Here is a 26,339-nt window from a genome sequence, read left to right as displayed (position 1 = left end):
CCCCTTCCAGCTCCACCCTGGGAGCAACAGCCACATCGCTTAGTCCCTGCATCGATCCTCGCTTGATTGTGTGGGTTGAATGTTCCGTCCAACCTAAGCCAATCAGACCTCGTAGATCGACTATTGCCAAACATTGGTTCTCTGTCTTTCCTTGCAGTTTCCCCATGTCCGCCCCAGTATCACCTCTGCATTTGTCATCAGGGGATCCCTGTTTCTGCGAGTTTGCCCTACAAAGCGGCGGTTCTATTTCTGTGATATTTAGTCGCTGATGTTGTTATCTCGGAAGTTTCGCGCCTCGCTTCCATGCATGTGGACTTTCTGGATGTATTATATGGTATGTTGTATGATGCGCCAACCAACGAATCGGAGATGTAATAACAAACGTTTCAGCATATTGCGAGATGTGAGAAGATTATCCATATGTAGACGTTACTATGGTACCTACTCAAAAGGGCAGATTATGATTACAAATGTACATTGTTTTGTATCGCAGGTCTACATTGTACATTGTATGTACGTCTAGCCCTGTAGATTACCAATGAGCGGTCATCGGACAAAGAACCAAGCCATCGGCCCGTATGCCGTCGCATCTCCGAAAAGAAAATGGAGTATTAAGTAATCCCGATACTTCCACCGAAAATGCAACACATGCCATCAATGGAGTGTGTCCGTGTCATTATCCGTTTTATGGAACAACTTGAACATGTACAACGTATTTACCCTCAAACAAGGATCACGGCGTATTATGGTGGAATCAATGCATGCTCCCATCACCCTCAAACGTGAAAAGAGATATGGAATATTCCATGCCACGTTGACCCGTTCGACAGTCTCAACTGCCAATGAAAAAGACAGCATGCAAGGTGCAATGCACGAATCAGAGACGCAGCGCAGCGTGTGGCTGAGACCACCGCCCTTGCAAACGAGTTGCCCTGTCTGTCTCTCGGTGATTTTTTCTTCCCCAGACTGCCTCAACTGGTTTTGTGATACCTTGGCGAACCTTTGTTTTTGCCTTTTCCTTTTCTGGTTTACACTCCTCTCCTTTCAAAGTTCCATCTCCTCGTCTTCTTCCGAAACCCTGTGCTGTGTTTGCCATAGCCCCGTCCTCCGAACCTCACCATGACGGCAACTACCGCTCAAGCTGTTTTTACCAACCCTGAGGTCGAGGAGAAGGCCAAAGTCGAAATACCATCCTCAACAATCGCCCAGAGCGATGACGATGGGTCTGCGCAAGACCAGACCTCGAACACCGCCGTGTCGACTCCCGCGACGGACTCCGAGCGAGGAACGAAGCCGCCAGAGGATGTGAGGACGCTTCGTGGTCTCAAGGTTCGTATTCTTGCCTCCACCGGACTCGGGTGCAGTACGTGTCGCAATGTCGTCCGAGAAAACTGACGAACCGTCTCCCGACCATCAGTGGTTCTTCGCGTACACCTCTTTGCTTTCCACCACGTTGTTGTATGCCCTCGATGGTACCATTGTAAGTGCAAAAGAAGAAAAAAAAAAAAAAAAATTGAAAAAAAAGAAGAAGAAAAAAGAAGAAAAGAAAAAAAAAAAAAAAAAGAAACCCTTCGAGACAGCAGCTCACATCGACTTCAGGTCGCGGCCATGCAACCCTCTATCCTCGACTCCTATGGCGAGACCGAAAAGCTGCCGTGGATTGGAGTCGGAATGTTCCTCGGAGCCTTGACCGTCCTACCCATGTAAGTCATCCGTTTCGTTTGTTCTTCCGACTGTGTCCTCTCACCATGGCGACATGTCCTGCTCACCAACATTCCTTCCCCGAATGCAGTGGAAGAGCATTCGGAGTCTTCAACGTAAAGTGGCTCTTCATAGGTCTTGTCATCGTCTTCGAAGTCGGTAGCGTCCTCTGCGGTGCTGCGCCCAACATGGACGCCTTCATTGTCGGACGAGTCATCCAAGGCGTGGGCGCATGCGGCTGCTATCTGGGTGCCGTGACGTACATCTCCATGACCACCACCGTCCGCGAACGACCCCTCTACCTCTCCGGCATCGTTGCCACCTGGTCCATGGGCAGCGTTCTCGGGCCTGTCGTGGGCGGCGCATTCGCCCAAAGCAGTGCCACGTGGCGCTGGGCCTTCTACATCAACCTGGTCATCGCAGCCGTCTTCGCGCCGCCCGTCATTCTTTGCCTGCCCAACATCGACCCGGCCGCGGATATGACGTTTGTGGAGAAGCTCCTCACCCAGGATTGGGCGAGCATGGTCATCTTCTTGGGCGGCGCCGCCTGCCTGGCCATGGCTCTCACCTTTGGCGGCACCGTGTACGCTTTCGACAGTCCGCAAGAAATCGCCCTCTGGACCTTGTCCGGCGTCCTGCTCATCGTCTTCGTCCTGGTTACCGTCTATCATCCGCTGGTGGAATATCGACACAGGTTGTACCCCATCCACTTGATGAAGAGTATGGAGCTCAACATTCTGCAATTTGCCATTTTCATGGCCGCCGGCGCCATGGTGACGAGTCTGTACTACATCCCGCTGCTGTTCCAGTTCACAAGGGGTGACGGGGCCCTGATCGCCGGTGTACGACTACTGCCGTTTCTGTGTGGCATGGTGTTTGCTTCCGTTGCGAATGGCGCCTTGATGCCGAGGCTGGGCTATTACATGCCGTGGTATGTGCTGGGCAACGGTCTCATCCTGATCGGCTCTGCACTGATGGGTATGTCCAAGACACCCCTTTCCCCTCTTTTCTTCCCAGTCTGGATTTGCCTGACAAGTTGTACGACAAAAGTTACCGTCGAAGTCTCAACGTCGGATGCCCACATCTACGGATATACCATTATTCTGGGAGTTGGGTGCGGTGCCTTTTTCACATCAGGCTTTTCCGTCGTCCAAGCTCTCGTTGAGGCTTCCGAGCTCAGCAACGCCATTAGTTATATGGCCATCGGTGCGTGAATATCCCTCACCACCATCCATCCCCCCAAACTTTGACGGAGCTAATATCGGCCTCAACAGGGCAAACATTGGGCCAAATCATTATCCTTAGCCTGGGGGGCTCCCTGTTTCAAAACATCGGCGCGCAACGGCTCAGCGAAATTCTCCCGGGTGTCCCGCAGGAGGAGATTATCGAGTTGACCACGGGGACTCACAGTGCTGTCTTCGAAGCCCTGGACGGCGAGATGCAGGCCCAAGTTGTACACACAGTAACCATGGCAATTCGCAACGTCTTTTACGTTTTGCTTGCTACTTCGGCGCCAGGCTTGATCGGATCCCTATTCTTGAGTGTGAGTATTATCCTGACCGATACTTATCATTACGACTCCCCAGCCATGATTGCTGACTTCACACGTGTAGCGCCGTAAAATATATTAAATTGAAGGTTTCGCATTGCTTCAACTGCTCCGGCATCCTTCAAACTCAGTTTATGAATAGGCTTTACTTCTGGCTTCATCACGTTGTACGACGCTCATGTTTGCTCCATTTTGTATATTCTTCAGACTGCATAGATAGATATTATAGAAGCCTCAAGCTGGCTACGAGCTCTGTAATGTCCCCATCATCTCGTCCCGATTCTAGGCGCCATCTGGATGTTGGTATAGAATGCCTTTGTGCTGGAGCTCCTATATCTTACAGTCATACCGCCGTTAGGCGAGTTAGCAATACCACACTCTTATTCCTCCCGTAGCTCAATGGCATGAACTATTGCTGATTATCGTGCTACAGTCTTTCCTCTGCGCCTCTGTCTCTGAGGGCACCATGAAAGATGACAACAGCGGTTAACACAGCCTACGACAACGGCGCGCCTTCTGTCAAGTAGAAGCATCCATTTCATAAACTTGAGTCCCGTGTTCGAATTTATGGATCATGGAGCTACTACGGCAACGATGAAAAGAGCAGCCGCAAGTCAGACAGCACGGTACATTATTTGGATTTCACCCGTTGCATCGAACAAGGAGATTGCATGTGAGATATAAATGTAGTAGAAACTATCGTACTACTCTGTTCTAGTCGGCCTTGTTACCCTCGCCATCGGCATACTCAGAGTATTCCTTCATCAGATGTCCCATGTCGAACTCGAGAGCCTTTCCATTGACAATGATGGGCATGACATCCAACATGACAAAGACCATACGAGCCGGCTTCTCATCGGAGGTGTTGCGCCAACGGTGCATAGCGCCACGGTTGATGGATACATCACCGGGCTGGAGAACCCGCCTGTAGCTGCGATCGTCGCTCAACGTCAGCTCGATCTCTCCCTCGCAAACCGTGCCAATGCCGAGGGTGAGGGCACGATGCAGGTTGGATTCGGTGCCGGGAGCAAAGTCGATCATTCGGACGACACAGCCATTGGGAATATGGAGAGCAGGCTATATATATATATATATACCCGATAGATGCGATCGAGTCAGTCAACGTGCGGACATGCAAAACCAGGCGGCGTGTATAGCGAGAGTGTGACTGCGGACGAACCTTGTTGTTCTTTGCGTACTCAATGTCGACATCATCAGTGAGCTCGACGGGGTTGCCCTTGGCGCTGTAGATGATATTCTGGGCCGCAGCACCGCCCAGCATAGCGTCGCGGTGGTCGCCATGGTCCGTCTAATCAGATGAGAAATGAGCAATGACACCCTGACAGGTGGAGGGAGAGTGGGGAGGATTTTCGTTTCTTTTCTTACAACCAGGAAGACGGGCTCTCCCTTCTCATTGTGTCCGGTGATGTAGCGGTTGGGCTCACGAAGACCCGGAGCGGGAAACCCAGTACAAGGACCCGAAGTCGACCCTAAATTCGACATTTTCAAATTATCTTGAACTTGGACGGACGAACGTAAGGACAGAGTGAAGTTTGTCAAAGCAATAGACTTGTGGGACGTGCAAGAGAACTGTTGTGACGGGACTGGCGGGACAAATCCTATCAACGGTACAGAGGAAGCTGTTAAGTACTTTTAACTACCGGTACCATTACATCGATGAGGACCATGGGTGATTAATGTTGGAGGGGAACCAGGAGGGGTTGCTCAACCCCGCGGTTCTGAATGTTTCCATATCGTAAACGTGTGCTACTCAGGATCCATTTTTTTCATGACTTTCCATCTTGTTCTTCATACTTGTCAAATTCACTAGGCGAGTCACCGAGCGTCGCTGTTTGGTGTTCATGCATCATCATCGTCATTGCATGGGACATGATGCCGTACAAACTCAACACGGGGTACGGGATGCGGAGATACCGAGTGGCGCTTCCGTGACTCTTAGCCGAAAAAGGAAGTCTGACTGTGGGTAACGGTGCGGGGTACCATGCCGAAACGCCACGCGTGGGTCCACTCTATCTACCCGCCCCATGCAAGAATCCTACGGGGTGGAATGGGGGCAGGTGGAGAAGTACAACTTTACAAAGTATACCGCCCCCCACCCCCCCCGCTTCCCAATCACCCAACCCCTGAGGGTCCCTCGTGCCTCGAAATCTAATGGACAATGGAAGATGGATATTAAATGCATGTAAGCAAATCCCGGCCAGGCCAGGGGCTATGCAGGCAACTCCACATATTCAGATGAAAGATTGGACTCGGTTGATACAGGCACTCCTTATTCCATTCCCAGGGTATCACTGCATCCTTATGTCGACATCGGCTACCCTAGCGGCTGGATCTAGCCCAACTGCGCTGAGTGTTTCGACGCCGCATAATTGTCTCAACAGGTGCAGCGGGATGAATACGACATGATCCTCGGAGGGGAAGCGGTCGATCTTTCCTCCGTCACCATCAACTTATCGCCGATCGGCATGCAGCATAGCCGCATGCGCCACACCGATATGCGAGTAACTACCCCGTCCTGTTTTGGGGGAGTGGCATTGAGGGGTCGGAGGTCTGATTCCCCGCTTCGCGTTTCTCGTTTTTGCCCGTTAAGATTCCCGGGCCAAAGAAAACCGAGGGGTGAAGCGAGTATCTATCTTACATCTGTTCATGTTCAGCAGCGCGAACAAGTCAGAACACAACTTCATCTCCCTTACCATCTGTGTCTAGGTCAAGAAACCCGACACTATTCAGCAGTATCACAGCGCCCAATTCAATCACAATGGCTGACAACGGAACTATCCCCCCGAAGCCTCTCCCCGAATACTACGTAGGGAACTTCCCTGCGCCGGGACTGCGCCAGATCGTTAGGCACATCACCGGCAACACTTCAGATGGCCAGTCGCGTTTCCTCATCTCGGACCATGGCGAGCACTACCGCTACATGGTTGAGAACCAGGCAGTGGCCAACATTCTCTACTCTACCAGGGAGAACCCCGTTGACATGAACGACAACGTGGACATCATCAAGGCCCGTGAACAGGAGGTTAGTTCTGCCCGCTTCTGTCCTAAACCAAAGGAAAACGTGTCTTTGATTTGCTAACGAGACATTCCTTCATCAGCCTCCCTTCCACTATCCCAATGGATCCATCGTCCGCATGATTGATTTTGGTCCCGGGGTCGCGTCGCCTCTCCACCGAGCTCTGACGATCGACTTTGGCGTCGTTATCGAGGGAGTCTTTGAGCTCACTCTGGACTCGGGCGAGAAGCGAATTATGCGCCAAGGTGATATCTGTGTCCAACGGTCCACCAACCACGTATGGAAGAACGTCACCGGCAACGGAACCTTGCCGGGACGCATGTTGTTCCTTTTGCTCGACGCCAAGGAGGTCAAGGTTGACGGTAAGAAGGTGGAGGGCGATCTGGGCGATTTGCAGAAGGAGTACAAAGGGCGTGGTACCTACTGATTTTGTAAATATCGTCTCTGCATATATGAAATCGGACTGGCAAGCACTATGGATTTCCTGGACCTGAACCATGCTGATGTGTGATGGGAAACGTCGAGTGGCTGCCATGGAACATGCGTCTTTCGAGATTTGATAGTATTCCTAATGCTGTATGAGGTCCATTTTTGTATTTCCTTTTTCTTTGGTTGCATTGCTTTTGTTTTGTTCTTGTGATTGGGTTTTTGATCATGCATCTGTCATGTCCTCTTCTCTCGGAATACTAGACAATTCGAATTCTTATTGCCCCAGTCCGTCATACAGCTGAAATCCGAAAGTCCCAACATCGCCTGTTTTCAATGCGTCACAATCAAATGGAATCTTGTTCTGGGCAGCCCTTTCGTACGACTCATGTGCATCATAACCATTCTAAACCATCATATGTATGCTACACCCGGTCTCGAACCGTGGAGGGACGCGTCTTAATCACTCAGAGAGCTGCTCATCCTTCCAAATCAGCCCCTCCGGCACAGTCCTCCACTGGCCGTTCCCGTCAAGTAGCTTTGCCACTTCTTCCCACTCCTCCCTCACAGCCTTCTCCTTGAAAGCACTCCTGGGCACAATCCTGGTTGGGAAGGGCTTGGGACATGCCATGACGCCTTCGGCTAGCTCGTTCATATCCGGGATAAGCTCCTGCTTGGTAACGGGGTCGACCTCCCTTTTGAAGTCAAAGGCCCAGAGCAGGCGCGAGATGGCCAGATAGATCGAACGATCGGCAATGTGCATTCCCGCGCACCTGCGTCTTCCTGCCCCGAAAACGAAGTGGTCCCGCTTGGTCGGGTCTGGGTTGTTGGCCGCGTCAATGGACGTCTGGTGATCGTCTATGTAGCGCATTGGGTCGAACTCGCGTGGAGACGGGTGTCTCTTAGGGTCCATATGTATCCCCCTATTCGTAACGTGAAGAGAAAGAATAAGTCAACACTCAGAAAATGTTCGAGAGGGGTAAAAAAAGAAAGAAAAAAGAGACAGAAAAGGGGGGGGGGGGGGGGGAAAAAAAAAAGACATCACAAACTAAACGTAATAAGCTGAGTGCACCACTTACCAGACGTTAAGTATGATCATAGCATCTTTGGGAATTCGATATCCAAGATATGTGTCGTCTTGCGTGACTCTGTGCGGTACGCCCAGCAGGAATCCGGGCATCCAACGCAAGCTCTCCTTAGCGCAAGCGCGGATATAGGGCAGGTCGTGTACATCGTTGAGGTCGGGCAACCGGTCGCCGCATACGCGGTCGAGCTCGGCTTGCGCCGTCTTAGCCACCTCGGGGAAGATGACCATCGCTTGAATGAAGCCGACCAAGATACCCGCCGTCGTCTCAGATCCAGCTTGCAAGATGGAGCCGCTGATATATGCGGCAAGGTCGTCGGTGAGTTGTTCAGTCTTTTGAATCTTGACGAGATCCACGCAAATACATGGCTGTAGTCCCTGAGCATCAGACAACTGTGATCCAGTGCGTTCGCTTAAGGGGAAAGGACGGATCATACCTGGGCCGTGCCGTCTTTCAGACCTTGTTTCGCCTTGAGATAGTGCCCAAGGAACAGCTTCTTTTCCCTCTGGTGTATCTCCCGGCCTTCCTTTTTGAGGGGGAGCGCAAAAGCCGGCAAGCGCCTGAGTATGGGCATCAGATCTAGCAGCGCGGCAGTCTAAGAGACGAGAGACATCAGCCCTGGAAGGTAGTCAGTCGAGGAATGAATCCGCTCTGCACTCACCCGGGACCCAATCATCTCCGAACTTCGATCGAAAATCTGAGAAGATTGTTAGCTTTCCGTCCACAGGATCGAAGTCTGGATCATGACGCAAGACATACATCAAAGGCCTCCTTGAACCTCTGGTCCTGGATACTCGTGGTACGAAATCCGAATGTCATTTGAGTAGTCAATGAAGCCGTGTATCGACGAACATGGTCAATAAAATCGTCTGGGTCCTCTAAAAGACCAACAAGCATGGCTTTGTTCTCGAGATCCTGGTAAGGGACGTAGCTTCGTGCCGCCACAACACCGAGGATTCGATGAACAAATTTCCTCGCCATCTTCCAAATTGCATTGTTTGGCTGTGACCCCCTCGACCGTCAGTAATCAGGACGCTCGCATACTCGCCATGTCCGTAACATTCGACCGCAGCGAACATGAAGAGGGACAGGACGGCCTTGAACCCACCATGAATAGGACCCGGAGTCCGCCACTTAGAATATCTTGGGCGATATAAGCTTCCGGTCTGGAGGAGTAGATATTGCCTCGCTTGTCCACGAGGTCTTTGATTGCGTGATCAGAGTTGAGGACAATCATGACCTTAGTCCCCAACATCAGTGAGTAGACCGGCCCATACTCGCGTGCCCATTTTTCGAATTGTACGTGGCGTTTGTCTGTCGGGATCTGGTGCAAGTTGCCGATGAGAGGGAGAGTAGGCGGACCAGGAGGGTAATCTCTAGGCCGGCGTCCGAGTTTGCTCAACTGCCAGAGCACGGCCAGGAAGGCCAAAACGTACACCACCAAAGGGCTGGCGGCCTGTTGAGGAAGCAGCTCAGTGATTTTCTCCATTTTCCACAAACTTCCTAGATCGGCCGTTTGGAGCTTGGAGGTGCAGTCCGAAAAGACCAATGGAACGAAACGGAGGGAGTTACAATTTCTACCGATGATTTATGCCTTGGATGATCTCGAGCCGAAGCGAACCTCCTTCATTTGCTTACGTGCTTCCGTCGTACATCCTGTGGCGTTGAAGGGTATGCAACACAGACGGCTGGCGAGGCGAGATCTGCAACTGCAGGCTCAAATTATATCACGGTGCAGCATGTAGGATCTCGCCGGAGGCCTGGAAAAGGGAACGGGAACGGGAACGGCTGAATTTGAAGAGATCTTACTTCGTACCTTATCCGGGGTCAAGGTAGTTTCATCATGCATGCATGGCGTAATCGGTATCGATAGGATCTGGCCTAATAGGTAAGGCATACGGAACAGCCCAATCGAAATTGGCACGCGATACGTGGGCCCGCCGACGCATGATTGATTGGGGGCAGGCGTGGTAATGGGAAAGTGTAACGGCAAATATGAAGATGTATGAGAGAAGCTATCGGGTGGAGTTTGAACCCCAGCCGGCAACATACCTACCTAAGGTAGGTAGATATTTAGGCATGTACATAATATGTATCTGTGACCCAACCCTGTTGGTGGCACGGTCTGGCTTGCGCCACCATATCGGCGGTTGTTAGGGCTAGGATTATGGATTAGGGGTTGTCTTGTTCCACTATCGGAAATTCGGCACGAGTGGGGCTTGGGGACGATGTAACTCGGGGTCGCAGTATACACCTATCTACCTACAACGTACACTATACACTGACACTGGCCCACTTTACTGTTATATCACGTGACTGTCTTGAGCCGGTACCGCTACTACGGCCCGGGCCCGTTTTCGACTTTTAGCGGTATTGTTCGGGGAATACCTGTCCGTTATATGTACACTGTAACTGTATAACCCCACTTATCTGGGTACTTTTGTATTGTATAGCTTTATACTAAATGCCGTTGTGCTTAATTATAGGGCTTCTCTATAAGTTTGATATTTAAACTGTCCTAGTATATACTATGCTATTCTACTATGCGAGCCTCGAAAATATAATAAAAAAATAAAATAAGAAATAGGATAGAAACGAATTAAAAAATAGAATAAATATATAGTATAAAAGACTATATTATTTATTAATATTCTATATATTATAAGAGTTATTAGATAAACAAGACTCTTATAGATACGGGATTAAACGATTAGTTATTTTATTTAGTACTTTAGAAGAAGGTTATTAGGTGCTTAGGGGGGGTTGGGGGGCTGGGGTTGGGGGGTGTGCTATTATATACGTACCCCCCGCAGGGGCGAACGCAGCGGCCGTGCCCGTAGGTCAAGCTGCTAAGCTCGTTTCGCTTTAACCGTACGCAGGCTGGAGGTATTTGTGTAAAATGGGCAAGTCACCCCTCCTCCCGCAATATCCCAATCTCTCGACAATTAGCAGGTCTCCTCAGACCCTCTGACACAACCAACAAATCACTGCAACGCAACGAAACGGAGTCGATGATGACCTTGAAGAATGCCAATTCAAGTCACTTCCCATGGCGTGGTCGCACTGGTGTGATACCCCTAAAATTAGATTCCCTTCTCATCTAACGGGCAAAGGCACAATGACAAATCTAACAGGTTCTGTCTGTGGTCGCTTTTAGGTGATGCCAATCTCATTACGGTCACTCCCTATTGCATGGAGAGCGCCCCATCGGACCGCGACCCAAACATCTCCAGCCTCCGACTGTCATGGCCAATTGCCGGCGACAACAGACGCTCTGTGGTTGGAAGGTCTCCGGAGTCGAATGGAGACAGAGAAGGAGATTTTTGCGATACACGGTTCGTCCATGTTTCACATTGCGACATGGAGGCGCATTACCAGTTTTCCAAGTCGAAAAAAAGAGCCGGTGAGCCGCTGCCCCTTTACTGTTTCCCAGTCCCAAGACGTTTTCTTTTTCTTTTTCTTGTTCAGTCCCTGTCCGTTGCAAACGAAAGAAGCACGGGCCAAGGTCTAGAACATAACATCGTGGACGATGGGGAAGACGAAGCAGACCTTACTCAGCGCTTTGTTGCTTGTAGTTGATTAACACAGGTTGCAGGACATGGGCAGCAACCTATTCTACAGATACCCCTGGCATGGAATTCGCTGAAACTGGAAGTCGGAACCAAAGAATTGCTGGAGTACTGTGCGTCACCCGGACGAAAAGACATTTGGCAGGTCCATTGACTGAACGAGTCTAGTCCAATACGCTGCTTCGCAGTCGCTTGCCATTTTCGGCCAGGAGCCGACGATTCTGGGTGATGTCCTTTGCCGGATAGCGCTCACCGGCAACACGGCCTCTTCCAGAGCGGCGCTACAGTCGTTGCTCGCCCTGTCCGCACTGCACCGGCGGCATGACGTGCATTCGCAGGCGGTGGAGCTCAAAATCGCTGCTCTGAAGTCTCTGGCAGCCGGAATGGAGAATCAGATTGGCATCAGAGAGGCAATTCAACATGTTGCTGCAGGGATGCTGTTGTGTTCTTTCGAGGTCAGTACTAAGCAGTCAGGGACTTTCTCCCCCTACCCACACCCCCCCCTATTCCATATTCTCCGAAAACCTTCTCCCTCCCATGGCACGGCGGGCCCGCAGGCTACTCTAAAGCTTTGACGTCTTTTTGGCTGACTTTGCCCACTTATTAGATCCACCGCGCATCTTGTACCTCGAGCGACTGGATGCAGTACCTTCGTGGAGCCAAGGACATCATCCGGGCTGCGGGCCTTGACAAGATTGACCAGGATGACGATTTGGCCATCTTGCTGGACTGGGTGTACTACCATGATGTACTATCACGTTTCACCCTGGGCCACTGGCACAGAGACTCCGTGGCCATCACATCAAAGCCGTCCGATATCCGGGCAGAGGTACGTCCTACATGAACGAATGCATGCAGACTACGGGCCAGCTAGGTACCGGAAACTGCATGTGCCGAGGAAAGTGTTCTTTTCTGACGGATTCGCAGCCTTCACGTACCGCACCGCCCGCATTGGCTATCATAGAGTTGCTTTCGGAAGTTTGCGACGTCATCTCTGCTGGACCGCCAACTCGGGGATCGACTAAAGACATGGACGATCACAAGGAGTTTTTGAAAATCCTCGACTGGAGAATCAGGAGCCTCGAGCTGGCCGGCATGGCGAATAATTGTCCAGAGACGCTCCTCATGCTGGAATTGTACCAGCTGGCTATGCTGGTCTACCTGAACCGGGCGTCCGGTGATCTACTCAACCAGTCGGCTCGGACGAAACAGCAGATCGAGAAGGCTTTCATTATTTTCCCCCTTCTAGGATCCTGTGACCGGCAGTTTCCGGTCTTTGTCCTAGGTTGCGAAGCCAAGACGGATGAGCAGCGCGCGGTCGTCCTCGATCTCATCTCGCGGACCGAACCCAGGGATTCCTCCCGGTCGTTCAATTATGACAGGCTGCTGACGCAGGCCATATGGGCCCAAGATGACCTAGCTGATGGAGACTTGGATTATTCAGACAAACTGAGTCGTGGGATTAGCCGGTGTTCTATTCTGCCTACGTTTGTGTGACCCTAGATATGGGGGTGGCTGGTTTTGGCTTCTTTGGGGGGTGGATTTTTGTCAGCGTTGCTGGTACGTATCTGGGCGTTATTAGACCAAATTGATAAGGAGACGATTGTTTGGGTTCCTCCAGCTACCGAGAAACTTTCGCATCGCACTCTCGACCTTATAAGAGGATTAAGGTAGTTATGTAAGGTAGGTAGTAACTATGTTCTATGCCCACTGCAGACGTTACTTGTAAGTAATCATATTCTAGCACGTGAGTCTTGATAAGGTGACCTCCTATTAGTTAGAGGTGCCCTACTATCCTCGCTTCGGAAGGTGGCAGATATATTTAGAATATATATACCCGCCCCCTTTTTCTTTCTCTTTTATATATAATATAATTATATATTTCCTGAATTAAGGCTTTATATAAGCACTCTCCCGTTAATTTAATAGTTATAAGCCCGGGTGGTAGTAGTAATTAATAACTTCTTACTAATCTATTATCTATATTTATTTTTATATATACTTTTATAGTATTATAGAGCCCTCCTATACTCGCTCTCTTAATAATAAGCTCTTATTCGCTAAACCCTTACTAGATACTATATCGAATAAGCTTAAGATCACGGCTAAAGCGCTTAGAATCCCGCGCCTTAAATCTACGCGGTAATAGGCTAATTAGATCTTCTATATCTAGTCGTATATCTAGGGGATAAAGGTCTAGGTATTACTTAATCCTAGTTAAAAGCATTAACTAAATAACCGCCCTAAGTATATTATACCTAAATCCCTAAATTAATCACGCGAATAATACTCCTAAGGCGAGGGTAATAATACTATTATACCCTTAATATAAAAGCTTATGAGCCTTACTAAAATTAAGAATTAGTATATTATAGCCTAGAATAAAAAGCTTAGTCGCTTTATTACGGCGCTTAATAAGGCTAATTAACTACTTAAAACTATTATAAAGACCTTTATTTATTAATAGGTTATCGAAGAGGGTATTAAGAAATATCCCGGCTATAAATAAAAAAAACCCCGATACTTTATATTACGCTACGTAATAAAGGAATTTAAGACTAGCTATACTCCGAGTAGTATTTATATAAAGGAAAAGGTAAGATAAGTATATAAAAAGTATCTATAAAACGCGTATTAAGCTAATACTAAAGTAGCTATATAGTATATAGAGTAAAATACCCTTATTAGACGCGTATATTAGTAAAAGGTAGCCGAGATTAAAGGACTTCTTATTATTCGAAACTTCCTTATAGTAGTTAGATAGAAGTTTACGCTTATTTAGGTAAAAACTAAGCTTTAGGAGCTAATAATAAAAAAGGTCCACGGCGATCAGATTTCTAATCTTCTAATATACGGCCGCGAGTTTAACGCTATTATAAGCGCTCTAACTATAAATAGTATACACTATAGCGTTTATATGACCCTAGGAGACCGCTTAAATAATAATTAAGGCGGAAAGAAGCCTAAGAAGAAAAGCACTAATTACCTTTATCGACGCGAATATATATAAAAGCTAGAGTAGTATAATAAGCTTAAGTACGCTTTAACCAGAAAATATAAGTAAAAGTCTAATACCTATATTAATAATAAGTAGTATAAGGAGATCCGGAAAGAGATTAAGCTCCTAAAGTAAAAAAGATTACGCGAAAAATTATCGAAAAAGGGATAGGAAAGCTTAAAGAGCGGCGGTAATAAGAGTAAAGCTAAATATCCTAAAAAGGTTATTATAACTATCCTAGATCTAACCCTTATCTATACTATAAAAGAGGTTACTAGGATCTACGCCGCGCTCTAACCTAGCTCTTACCCGCTCTTATAAATCACTCTTAATAATAATTATAGCGTAACTTACCTTATTTACTTAATTAACCTACTTATTCTAGGTTCTTTTATTCTAATAAAGGGATTTACTAAATCCGGTATAATCGACTTTCCGATTATTAATAAGAGTAAACGAATCCTTAAGGGAATTCTTAATAAGCCTTTAGGTGGTCCGAAGGCTAATTTAGAGCTTAATAATATAGTCGTCGTGGAAGGATTTTATATAAATATTATATCGGAAGCTTTATTATATAAGGTTAGGATCTAGTATTCGGGGTATATTACGCTTTAGAATAACGGAGAAAAGCGTAGTCTTCTTAAAGCTATTTCGATACTTTAATATAATTATCCTTTAGTATAAGCTAATTTTATCTTCTTTTTCTTATTCGTTATTCTAACCGATACTATATAGTATTATTCCGATTAATTATAACTATTAGTATATACTTATTATAATAATCCATTAACCTATAAAAGCTTACCGATACTACCGACCTTCCTATAACCCTTCTTTTCTATAAGTCGACGAAAAATAGTTATAGTACTTAAGAGTAGGCTATCTTAGACTAAATACTCTATAAGTATTAATTTATAACGCTAGGAATATATTAATTAAGGGAACTAAGCGGATAGACTATAGGATATACTCCTAAACTTAGACATGTTAAGTCGTGTCTTAATACACGTTAGAATACCACTCCCTATAACCGTTTTCGCATATTTATTAGAATCTATAAGAGCTGCCTAAAAGCTATAACGGTATAAGATATCTTTTTATAATCAAAGACGAATATAGCGGCTAGATATATATACTACCTTTAGCTTCGAAAAACAGTATTAAGGTCTATAACGCATTATAAGCATTCGAATAATAGGTTAACCAGCAGTTTACTTTATATATCTATAAGATACGTAGTAATAATAAGCCCTTAGTCGTTAACCTAGTAGAGGATTTAGGAACCTAGCTATAGGCGAGTAGTTAAGGGATCGATATAGATATTATACCGCCCTATACCTATAGCGAAAGAGCCGGTTAACTAATTAGTATAAAGTCTAATACTATACTTAACGGAGGAGGATTTTCCCTAGATAAATAGCTACAGAGTACTAGAGTAGTAGCGTTATTATATAATATAAGTCCCATATAAGAATATAGATAACAATCCCTAGTTAAGATATTTAACTTATAGTTTAGAGATAATACGCCGATTCTGATAAAAGAGTATATAGCCGACTTACGCTCTAATTAAAGTAGTCTTTATACCTACGGCTACCGCGCCTATCTAATAATAAGGGTAGAGAGGCTAGGAGAAATAGAAAACTATATAAGGTTTAACTAAGGGGATATATTAAGTATCTTATAGGTTATATTACCTATAGTATATATCGAGTATAGATTCTATAGCTTTAGAAGGTTATTATAACGCGTAATATTATAACCGCGCAGATACAGTTTTGGGGTGGTTCTAATAGCCGGTTATATAACCCTCTTTTTCAAGGCTACGGGATCCATCTCCTATATATATATTAAGGACAGGCTCCGGACATCCCCATTAAGGGACTATCATTCAATTATTATCCTCTTTTATAATTACTTATTCGACGTTTAAGGTATATTTCCAGTTTAACTTACGTTACCCTGATCAGAACAGTGACTACCGATCTACTTCTTCGCTAAAGGTTATAGTGGTGTTGTTTATGTTTTGGTTATGCATCGTGGTTTTGCTGGGTTAATCTCTTTATCTGATCTTTGTCTTGACGATCTAGTACCACTATGTCTTTATCTGGTTATAATATATAGTTTAATAAGTAGCTATTTTATAAATTATAGCTTAAAGAAGTAGCATGGATTCTAGAGCCCGAGGCGAGGAACTAGCTTATAACTTACGAAATATAAGAAAATAAAGATACTACCTTTATTCTATAAACCTACCCTTTAGGTAGATTAATTAATAGCGTACCTTCTAGAGAATAAGCGGAGTCCACGGGTTTGAACTTAGGGATAGGAGTAGTAGAGGTATAAAACAACGCTTCTTCGCTATCTTAATATAGATATACCTAATATACCCGAGCCGCCTATAATAGGACTTTAAACCGTACATGTAATACCTAATCCGTAGAGTAGGAATCTTTAGGTTATAAGCGTAAAGCCGTAGTCTTTGGAGGAACTCTTAATTAATACTTCTTCCGAATAATAAGATAACGGAGCGGCTATATAAGAAGATACCGTACTAGATATATTAGAACTATATATACTAGAGCTTACTACGGATACTTCGATAATTTTAACTATAGAAAGAAGTATATAGGTAATAGTATAAGGATTAGTTACGCTTAATCCCAACCACGGTATTAACCGTACTATAGTATCCGGATCTAGATTATCTATCCGACTAGCTCCTAAGGTAACCGTCTATTAAAGGAAAAAGAGTATGCTAGCTAAGGAAATAACGCGTATTAGCGTAAGAATCACTAATCGCTATACTTAAGGGAAGACTATTCGGATTAATCAATGGATATATTAAGTAGAGCTAGATATACCTTTAACTTATATCTTTTTCTTACCTAATTAATAAAAAGAGTACTAGAACGGACTATAAGGGCTTCTAATCTTTAATTTAATAATCCTTAGAGTAGCCGATATAAAAATAAATACCTATTTAAATAATATAAAAGAGGCTATAATATTACCGAAGCCCTTAATCGATAATAGGTTTATCACGATTACCTAAAGGCTATACTAAGGTATTAGTAAAAGCTTACTAACTACCCGATACGTAAACAGTTTAAGGAAGCCACGTAGAAGGAGGTAAATAAGCTAACTAAGAAGCGTATGGAAAGAGGAATTAAGCGATTAGAGGCGAAGTTAAAGCCTTTTCTATTAAAGTGGGGTTTTATCTATAAATTCGACTAAGATAGATATCTTAAATAATATAAGGCACGCGTATATATTTAAGAGGATTAAAAAGAGAGCTTAATAATTAAAAGAACCTATACAGTAATACTCGCTATATAATCTTTTCGTATTATTATAGCCCTAGCTACTTAGTTTAATCTAGAGATTAAGTACCTTCATATCGTTAACGCCTTAGTTAAGGCCTAAAGGAGTAAAATAGGTAATATCTATTATATATTAACTTCCTAATAGATTTAAGTAGCCCGATAAATACTTAGAGCTTAATAAAGTATTATATAGACTACGCGACTCGGCTAGATTATAGTTCTAGACCTTCGCAGCTACCCTAATAGACTTAAGAATAAAGGCTAGTAAGGAAAAACTATACTTATTCTATACTAAGGCTTAAGATATATTCATTATCTTCTTTATAGACGATATTCTTATATTATTTTATAGAGATAATACTATAAATATCCTTAGAATTATTAAATGGATTAAAAATAAGTTTGAAATATCGAAAAAAGGGGAAGCCGATTAGTTTTTAGGTATTAAGATTACTCGAGATCGCCCTTAATATAAGGTTTTCCTCTCCTATAACTTATATATCATAAATATTATAGCTAGATTTAATCTTAACGCTCTAAATACCTACCTAGTAATTCTTATTCCTATTATAGAATACCGGAAAACAGAAGACGAAGCCACCGCTTAAAAGATTAAATCTTATTAGGAAACAGTCGGATTAATACTTTATATAGTACTTATAATACGTCCTAATATAGTATTCGCCGTCTTTATCCTCTCCCGCTTTCTTAGAAACCCTTTACTAAGTATTATAAGGCGGTAGGCTAAACTATCCACTATTTATATATAATAAAGGCGCAACGACAACAGAGCGGGGAACTTATGCCCTTTGCCCTTATAGGCGCCGGCACCGGCTCCCCCTTTAGTAATAGAGGTCTTATTACTGGGTATCTAGAGGGGTAGGAGAGTTAGACCGAGACGGGCGCTATAGGAGCGGCGCGAGGATGGCGCGACCCGGGACCCCGTTAGATCCCCTACTATATAGCCGAACGGCACCGGGGATCCCGTATAGGAGTTCTAGGGCTATATCTATATCGCGCCGACCACGTAAAACTTACTTTACGAATAATAGCTTAAAGGAGGAAAAGAGGAAAGGAGGAAAAGAGAGGAAGAGAGGGAGGGTTATAAGAAAAGGGAGCAGTAGATTAGCCCTATAAGTTACCATGCCTTTTAGAGAATAGTAGCCACGCCCGGCCTATACTATAGCACTTACTCCTAAGAGCCTACGTAGCGCAAATAAGGGAGGTATATAACTAAATAAGGGCCACTATAGATAGCAGGTATATAAAGGAGGTTTTAGAATAAATAATACATAAAGGAAGGAGTAAGGGGGGGGCAGGCGTGCCCCCCTTATAGAAGGGGGGGAGGGTATAAAGGGTACCGCGGCGAGGGGAGAATAACCTCGCCGGATCCGGAATAAAGGAATGGACGGCGGCGAGGGACTATAGCGATAGCATACCGAGGGCGCGTGTAACCGATACGGCACCTACTAAACTAATTAGCTAACCCCTATTAGCTATTAGCCCGGAGGTAAGATCCGGTTTTCGAATAGCGATAAAAACGGGGCCGCGGAGCGATACCGTAACGGCCACGCACGATAGACCTGCTTATATAATAAGAGCGTAGGGGTTTTTATCTATTAACGGTTTCCCCTCGAAAATTAGAGAAGGACTATTACCTAGATGGCTAGCCTAGCTTAGCTAAGCGAGAGCAGCGTAATAAATAATAATAATAATAATAATATATAATAAAGGACCTCTTAATATAGTATAGATTAAGTATTAGTATATCGGCGATAGTAATTATAAGCGATGCCTCTTTTATAAATAATTTAAATACACGAAGATCTTTACAGGGCTACCATATTAGCCTATTTAGTAAATTAGTTATATAGAAAGTAATAAGGTAAATAACGGTAATAACGTTTATAACCGAAGTAGAACTACTGGCTTTAGAGTAAGTGGCGAAAAGAATAATAGGATTAAAGCGTCTTTTTATCGAAATACGCTTTAATCCGGAATTACCTTAGGATATCTATTACGATAATACGTAAATAATACGCCTAGTAGTTAATAATAGCTTTAGGATTAAGACTAAGCTACGCTATATAAATATATAGCGCTTTTAGGTATATTAGAAAAACGTAAAAGAATTATTTAAAGTCGTGTATCTTACTATAAATTTAATATTAGCGGACTAATTAATAAACGTATTTCCACGATAAGAATTTAAGAACTTCCGAGTTTATCTTAGTATAATTAGTGTATAGAGAGGGTAAAAAGAAGTAATTAAAGTCGAAAGTCCGGCGCCCTAGGCGTACCGCGTGCTAGCGGTTTAGTTAACTTAGTAAAAAGAAGGGTATATTATCATCTTAATACTATACTACTATACTAAGCCCTAAAAGTAAATCCTAAAACCCTAAAAGATAATATCGGAGTATACTAGTAAAGTTACTAAGCCTTATTAATACTACTCTACATACTATCCTACGTAATATTTACGCTATTTCCTCTAGTAGAAGGAGTAACGATAAACTCGTTCTCCCGTATATATCTATTTAAAACCCCGCGAGCTAGGAGGTAAAATTACTACTCTAAGTAATAGCAGGAAACTAATTTAATACTCCCTTAAATTCTTCTTTATAGAAAAACTTTTTATTATCCTTATCCTTTATTAGTTTAATTATAAACTTCACTGCTTACTTAAGTTTAGCAGAAAACTACGCGAAATAGTTAGTTAGAGTATTTAAGTTTAGAAATAAAGCGATAAACACACCTTATGGTTATTATTATTAGGAGACTTTATATTTATTTGTTTAGACTATAATATAATCGAATAGGATTTTAACTAAGGAAATAAGGCTAGTAAAACTATAAGTATAGGTTAACGGTCGTCCAGCTTAATAGCGTATATATCTTCGAGCTAAGAACTAAAGCGTATAATTATAATTGTAAATCGCCTTAGATAAGAGGTAGAAACTTATTAAAGGTAGTATATATAATTTCTATCCTTATACTTTTAGTAACGGTTAGAGCGGCCAGGGACGGAATTATAGTAGTTAGATAAGCGCTACTTACTAGAATAAATACCCTTAACGTATTTAAGACAGGGGGGGTTAAAGGGCACCGGTATAAAATCTTTACCGGTATCCTTATTATTATTATTATTACCCTTAGTAGTCTTTTAAGGAGTTAGCCTAAAATAAAGTAAAGGTATCGTAGATTAATACGCCGAGATAACTTATAAAAGCACCTTTCTTAGTACCGGCCTTTCCTTTAGTCTTCTTTATACTATTAGCCGAAGCTTTCTTAGCGGCCGCGGTATGGGTAACTATAAATAGAATAGGAGGGGCCTAAAATAAAGCTATAAAGTAGCACGCGCTACCGAAAATAACTCTCCAAAACTTATTATATCGCTATTATTACTATTTTTATTACTATTATTTAAGGAAAAGATAGAAAAGGATCGTTAAAAGAAAATCGGAAACAGTACTATCCTCGGAAAATCACAAAAAAAGAGGGTATAAGAGGGAGGATCCAAAAGCTCTAAAACGCCGGTATAACGCCTTTAATGTATCTATAGAAAGCCCTATAATCACCCATTTACTACTACTACTAATAGTACTTTTCCTTTATTTATTATAATTATTATTATTATTATTATTATTATTATTATTATTATTATTATTCTTTACTATTTTATAGCTTGTATTCCTGCCTCTCAACTCGATATTAAGGGTATTATATAACCCTTTAAGGCTATTTTAAGGTTAGAAATAAGGCTAGGTTAAGGTTAGGCTAAATAATCGTTCCGCTAATTATAGTATAATAATTAAGGGGTATATTATATTCTAGCACGTGAGTCTTAATAAGGTGACCTCCTATTAATTAGAGGTGCCCTATTATTCTCGCTTGGGAAGGTGGCAGATATATTTAGAATATATATACCCGCCCTCTTTTTCTTTCTCTTTTATACATAATACAATCATATATTTCCTGAATCAATACTCCATACAAGCACTCTCCCGTGAATCCATTATAAGTACCTGATAAACCCACACGGAATCTTAATTATAAGTCAGACCACCCCCCACCCGACCACCCCCCCTAACCGCCCACCTAACCGAGACGACTTAATCTAAGAACAAATCTATTTTTATCTATAATATAGCTATTCTAGTCGGAATTCTATATATATAGATTTAAATCTAGCTTCGTAGTCCTTAGGTAATACGTTAATTAGCTTAATTAACGCCTCCCCTCTTTATCGCGCTCTTATAGTTACCTCGATAAAGGTAAACCGCTTATTTACCTTTAAAGGTATTTTTACCCTTTTTTCGGCCTTTCTAGATATGATTATACCTTTAACTAACTAAGCTAGAACTACCTCTCTACTATTAAAACGTCTTTTTGATCTAATACCTTTAATACCTTCCTAAATAGCTGCTAAGTATAGCGGGTAATAGTATAAGGGGGTTTCCGGCTAAAAGATAGCTCTCCTTATATCTCTCGAAGATCCTATAGACCCTAGGGCGTTACCTACTTATTTTAGCTAGTGCTAGCCTGCTTTAAAGGGGTTATCGGGCGTGTACGAGAATTCTTATCTAAGAGCTATAGGCTTAGAAGTGCTTTTACCCGATTAACCGGCTATTACCCTAATACCCGCTATCCCGCCTTAATATTCCTCGCGATAATAGCGTCATTTCGTGCCTTACCATAATAAGCGAGGAAATTCTGCTTCCCGATTAGCGCGCTATCCGTATAATATAATAGTTTTACAAGGTGCTTACGATAAGACGGGTGAGAGCCGGGAAGGCGTATTTCCCAGGCTAATATTGCTACCCCACATCATTGCAATACCTTAAAAGGCCCGAATATAGATAAATTAAGCGGCTAGGTAATATATAATTAATAAAGAGGTAAAGATAAGAGGAGAATATCACTCTTATAATATTTCTATAAGAACTTAACGTGGAGGTAGCTCTTATAGCTATCTAATAGTAATAGACATAATAAACCTATTATATCTACCTTTATTTTAGTATAAGCGTTAAAGACCTTTTTAAGCCACTCTATATCTATTTTATTAAAGATCTAACTACTTTTAAAGGTAATAAAGCGCTAGCTATCGTAGTTATTTAGACTTTTAGAAAACTATTATTATTAGACCGATTTTCCCTTAAAAGTAATAACTAGGGGTAAGGATTAGCCCTTAATAGAGATATACTCGATAATTAAGGTCTAGATCCGCGCGCTAGGCGTTTTAATATAAATACTCCTCCTCCCCGTATACCCTATTACTAGGCTATTTATTCCTTACCCCTTTTATATCCCCGTTTTATCTATATTATATTAAAATCGCGGTAGAATAGCGTTAATCTTCGGTTACTTAAGTAAGTTAAAGAATTCCTATAAAACTTTAGCTATAACGCTCTTAAGACGGTAGCTCTTAATTCGTTTACCTTTTATAGTCTTTAAGGAGGAATTCTAGCTGAAAGTCTAGCTATCTAGTACCTCCTTAAAGGATATATATTATTCTAAGTATATAAGATCTTTTACGCGAATTCCCTAACTTAATAATAGGAGGGCGTAAACCCTAACACGGCCTATACTAATACCTAATTAGAAAGAGATTAGTCTTAAATGAGCGTAAGCCTTTAAAACTACCTATAAGTGATTTTCTTAGGTTAAACGCCTTATAAACGGTTATAAAGGATGGCTTAAGAGATACCCTAGACGTGTAAAGCTTAGTTAACACCCGCGTCCGAATAAATATCGTGGAGCGCGAGTTATATATCACTTTCTATATATTTCAGTATTATAAAGCAGGATATATACTTTAATTAAGCAATTTTTAATATTATATTAGGATATTAACGCGTTTTTATTCCAAGTGGTGGGTTATAATAGGCAAAACCAGGTGGGCGGTTAGGGGGGGTGGTCGGGTAGGGGGTGGTCTGACTTAGAAACAAACCGTCGTCTATTGAACCTATTGGATTGTCTGGTATGGAGAACTCAAAGGGCCAAGCCGTTAGCTCTTTGGTCTTCTCATACCTGTGCGGAGTGGGGCCTATCCAGGTCAACGAACCGGCCATGTACATTTGTAATGGTTCCAACAGGTACCATAGGGAGATAGCAAACAACATAGGAGATAGGAAAACTGACAAATGCAGTGGCGGAGTTAAGGTCATTGCTTCGATACCTACCCGTGCCGCGTGCCCCCTTTTCGACACTTCCAAGTAAAGTGATTTTCCTATCCTTATTTCGTCCCTTTCTTTCCCCTCCATCTTCGGACCCCACCCTACCCCGTTTTGAGCTACCCCAACACGACCAAAGCTGTGTCGGAAAAAAAGAAAAAAAAAATCATCATGGGCGCGACGACTTTTGATATCTCGCCCGAGAAAAGGGCAACCCAACTCCAATTCTTTTATCGCCAGATCTTTGTCACACCCCCGCCAGTAACAAAGCGCGACGTGAACCTGAGCGGAAAGACAGCAATCGTCACGGGGTCCAATGTTGGGCTAGGACTGGAAGCGGCACGTCAGCTCCTTGACCTAGGATGCAAGGTTATTCTGGCCGTCCGTGACGAAGGCAAAGGCGAAAAAGCCCGCCAAACCCTCGCCCTTGGTCGAAATCTTCCATCCGGCTCGATTGAGGTGTGGAAGTTGGATCTCGGGTCTTACGACTCCATCATGTCCTTCACGGAACGCACCAAGAGCTTGAAGAATCTCGACATTGCCCTTCTCAACGCCGGTCTGTTCAAGGTCCACGAGTCGTTCGCTTCAACCGGCTACGAGGAGGATTTTCAGGTCAACTACCTGTCCAACATCCTCCTCGCCGTGTCCTTGCTACCGATCATCAAAGAGAAGAGGGTCGGAAGCGACCCCGGCCGCGTCTGCCTGGTGTCCTCCGACATGGCCGCCTGGGCCAAGTTCGAGGAACGAACGGCGACACCGCTTCTGCCGGCCTACAAACAGAAAGCGAAGAACTGGGACATGGGAGACCGCTACGCGACGACAAAGCTTCTCGGCCAACTGTTCGTGACCGAGCTGTCGAAGCATGTGCCTCCATCCGCCGTCACCGTGACTCTCGCCAACCCGGGATTCTGTGCCTCTGATCTTGGCCGAGACACCCACGGTCTCTTTCGCTGCGTCCACAAGCTCCAGTCCGCCTTGATCGGCCGGAAATGCGCTACCGGTGCTCGCACACTAGTCCACGCGGTTACTACTGTGGGCGAACCGGGACATGGACAGTACATCGAGGATGCGAAGATCCAGCCGTGAGCGACTACCCCCCCCTCATCCACCCCCTTTGCCTTCCGGCCCTTCCCTCCCCGAGTAGTGTCTGGACATTTGGACTAACGTGAAATCGCACAGCATGCCGCCTATTGTCTACGAGCCTGAAGGCCAGCGTCTCTCGAAGCAGATTTACGAGGAAACCCTGGATGAACTTTCGTTTGCTGGCATCAGGGATATTATCAATGGAATGTCAAAGCCAGAGTAACTAGCTTGGTTTCTGCGTCCCTTTCAGTACGTAATAGCGAACAATCAATTTATCCAGTCTCACACATTTCTTTACGATGGATGGCCGGTTTCGGAAATGCATTGATTTCACGTGTCAAGGCGAGGGGGGGCATTTCCGTGTCTGAATTGAGGTTGTCACTGCTGCAGCTACCATGTGTTCGATACACAGGCTCTCGCATATCGTAAATACTACCTTGGGTATTTTTGACCTGACAAATCCCTTGTAAGGAAATCTCGTTCACACTTCAAGGTGATTTGCTGATAACAGGTAGGCTAAGACTTTGCGGGGGGGCAAACGCGTTACTTCCTCGGGTACCTTATAGATACGGGAACACGACTCGTAGCTACCTTACCTACCTTCGGTAGGTACCTTAGTTGCTCCGTTAACCGAAGCTAATTGTTCATCGATCAGGATCGTCCCGGTCGCTCCACTTGCCGATTCACGTCTCTTAGTACCCCTGTTGCGGTCGCTGCCCCACCCGCCAGCTTTTGGTTCCAGCCCGTCCCACCCTTATCGGCTTATCGCCCGCGATACCCCTGTTTCCCTCCGAGTTGCCAGTCTTTTGAAACTGAGGTCACATTGCATGATGGATGGGCGGCATGACCCTTGTCGAAGGATTCCAGAACCCTGCAGGTCCATGCGGCAGGGTTCCCCAGCAGACCATTCGGCAAGCTGCCCTGCCGTAGCCGTACGTTGTAGGTTCGCTTAGGAGCCACGATGCGCCGATGCGCCCTCTGATTCTAAGCTGATAACGGCGCTGGGAGGCGGAGTTTTTCTGTGACATAAGGCGCGAATCACCACTGAACCGAGACTGAGCTGTACTGGTTTGGCTCAAACTTGTTATTTTATTATAGTTTTATTTTATTTTTTGTTCAGAATCTGCTTCCTCCTCCGAACACACGGACGACTTTTCATCATGGCTCGTAGTTGGCAGCTCTGGCTTTCGCGGCGCCCGTTGCGGCGAACCAAGACTCCCTCCGGACCTCAGATGCTTTCCCCAAATGACGCAGCGTTGTACGAGTTCTTGTACGAAAAAAATGGTCGCCTGACCGTGAAAGAGACTCACTACGCGGACAACCAGACCGTTCGTGATGGACTCTCTGGACCGCCACTGTAAGCAACAGAGCCAAACAATTTGCCATGCA

The 26,339-nt window shown here is 44.4% G+C and overlaps 7 protein-coding genes across 7 annotated transcripts in view; 5 read left to right on the top strand and 2 right to left on the bottom strand.

Moving 5' to 3' along the window:
- Positions 1-880: 880 nt before the first annotated feature.
- SODALDRAFT_332352 (MFS general substrate transporter) lies at positions 881-3,515 on the top strand. The gene is made up of 7 exons (XM_028611686.1): positions 881-1,329; positions 1,418-1,480; positions 1,600-1,703; positions 1,793-2,679; positions 2,752-2,907; positions 2,976-3,244; positions 3,315-3,515. The coding sequence occupies exons 1-7, from the start codon at positions 1,120-1,122 to the stop codon at positions 3,330-3,332; spliced, it is 1,707 nt and encodes a 568-aa protein (XP_028466720.1). The 5' UTR covers positions 881-1,119; the 3' UTR covers positions 3,333-3,515.
- Positions 3,516-3,903: 388 nt separating this feature from the next.
- Positions 3,904-4,976, bottom strand: SODALDRAFT_332351 (cupin domain-containing protein). The gene is made up of 3 exons (XM_028611685.1): positions 4,637-4,976; positions 4,431-4,559; positions 3,904-4,327 (listed from the first exon to the last, which is right to left on the bottom strand). Exons 1-3 carry the CDS (start codon positions 4,751-4,753, stop codon positions 3,965-3,967), a joined length of 609 nt encoding a protein of 202 aa, XP_028466719.1. The 5' UTR covers positions 4,754-4,976; the 3' UTR covers positions 3,904-3,964.
- Positions 4,977-5,844: 868 nt separating this feature from the next.
- On the top strand, positions 5,845-7,031 carry SODALDRAFT_310036 (cupin domain-containing protein). Its single transcript, XM_028609123.1, has 2 exons — positions 5,845-6,293; positions 6,370-7,031. Exons 1-2 carry the CDS (start codon positions 6,030-6,032, stop codon positions 6,712-6,714), a joined length of 609 nt encoding a protein of 202 aa, XP_028466718.1. The 5' UTR covers positions 5,845-6,029; the 3' UTR covers positions 6,715-7,031.
- SODALDRAFT_148403 (cytochrome P450) lies at positions 7,000-9,401 on the bottom strand. The gene is made up of 6 exons (XM_028606833.1): positions 8,907-9,401; positions 8,558-8,800; positions 8,460-8,495; positions 8,235-8,393; positions 7,793-8,166; positions 7,000-7,636 (listed from the first exon to the last, which is right to left on the bottom strand). Exons 1-6 carry the CDS (start codon positions 9,285-9,287, stop codon positions 7,177-7,179), a joined length of 1,653 nt encoding a protein of 550 aa, XP_028466717.1. The 5' UTR covers positions 9,288-9,401; the 3' UTR covers positions 7,000-7,176.
- Positions 9,402-10,990: 1,589 nt separating this feature from the next.
- Positions 10,991-12,864, top strand: SODALDRAFT_339450 (hypothetical protein; the record flags this gene model as incomplete). Its single annotated transcript, XM_028612859.1, has 5 exons — positions 10,991-11,201; positions 11,394-11,480; positions 11,536-11,822; positions 11,975-12,196; positions 12,295-12,864. The coding sequence occupies 5 exons, from the start codon at positions 10,991-10,993 to the stop codon at positions 12,862-12,864; spliced, it is 1,377 nt and encodes a 458-aa protein (XP_028466716.1).
- An 11,034-nt stretch (positions 12,865-23,898) lies between these two features.
- Positions 23,899-25,407, top strand: SODALDRAFT_294023 (NAD(P)-binding protein). The gene is made up of 2 exons (XM_028608734.1): positions 23,899-24,949; positions 25,047-25,407. The coding sequence occupies exons 1-2, from the start codon at positions 24,039-24,041 to the stop codon at positions 25,171-25,173; spliced, it is 1,038 nt and encodes a 345-aa protein (XP_028466715.1). The 5' UTR covers positions 23,899-24,038; the 3' UTR covers positions 25,174-25,407.
- A 703-nt stretch (positions 25,408-26,110) lies between these two features.
- Positions 26,111-26,339, top strand: part of SODALDRAFT_276486 (hypothetical protein) — a gene marked incomplete at both ends in the record, with an annotated part of 780 nt that continues 551 nt past the window's right edge. Inside the window, one exon of the mRNA XM_028608022.1 lies at positions 26,111-26,307. Coding sequence (XP_028466714.1) covers positions 26,111-26,307 — 197 coding nt within the window. The remainder of the gene's footprint in view (positions 26,308-26,339) is intronic.

The sequence above is a fragment of the Sodiomyces alkalinus genome, assembly GCF_003711515.1.
Source record: "Sodiomyces alkalinus F11 unplaced genomic scaffold SODALscaffold_4, whole genome shotgun sequence".
Taxonomy (NCBI): domain Eukaryota; kingdom Fungi; phylum Ascomycota; class Sordariomycetes; order Glomerellales; family Plectosphaerellaceae; genus Sodiomyces; species Sodiomyces alkalinus.
The sequence above is the reverse complement of the archived record's forward strand: the minus strand, read 5'-3'. Positions and strand labels throughout refer to the sequence as shown.

Coding starts and splice junctions, on each gene's coding strand:
- SODALDRAFT_294023 (XM_028608734.1), top strand. CDS start 24,039: ATGGGCGCGACGACTTTTGATATCTCGCCCGAGAAAAGGGCAACCCAA. Junction 24,950..25,046: donor GAGGATGCGAAGATCCAGCC/GTGAGCGACTAC, acceptor GAAATCGCACAG/CATGCCGCCTATTGTCTACG.
- SODALDRAFT_332352 (XM_028611686.1), top strand. CDS start 1,120: ATGACGGCAACTACCGCTCAAGCTGTTTTTACCAACCCTGAGGTCGAG. Junction 1,481..1,599: donor ATGCCCTCGATGGTACCATT/GTAAGTGCAAAA, acceptor CATCGACTTCAG/GTCGCGGCCATGCAACCCTC. Junction 2,680..2,751: donor GATCGGCTCTGCACTGATGG/GTATGTCCAAGA, acceptor GTACGACAAAAG/TTACCGTCGAAGTCTCAACG.
- SODALDRAFT_310036 (XM_028609123.1), top strand. CDS start 6,030: ATGGCTGACAACGGAACTATCCCCCCGAAGCCTCTCCCCGAATACTAC. Junction 6,294..6,369: donor TCAAGGCCCGTGAACAGGAG/GTTAGTTCTGCC, acceptor TTCCTTCATCAG/CCTCCCTTCCACTATCCCAA.
- SODALDRAFT_332351 (XM_028611685.1), bottom strand. CDS start 4,753: ATGTCGAATTTAGGGTCGACTTCGGGTCCTTGTACTGGGTTTCCCGCT. Junction 4,560..4,636: donor GAGAGCCCGTCTTCCTGGTT/GTAAGAAAAGAA, acceptor TCATCTGATTAG/ACGGACCATGGCGACCACCG. Junction 4,328..4,430: donor AGTACGCAAAGAACAACAAG/GTTCGTCCGCAG, acceptor ATATATATATAG/CCTGCTCTCCATATTCCCAA.
- SODALDRAFT_148403 (XM_028606833.1), bottom strand. CDS start 9,287: ATGGAGAAAATCACTGAGCTGCTTCCTCAACAGGCCGCCAGCCCTTTG. Junction 8,167..8,234: donor TGAAAGACGGCACGGCCCAG/GTATGATCCGTC, acceptor CAGGGACTACAG/CCATGTATTTGCGTGGATCT. Junction 7,637..7,792: donor ATGATCATACTTAACGTCTG/GTAAGTGGTGCA, acceptor CGTTACGAATAG/GGGGATACATATGGACCCTA.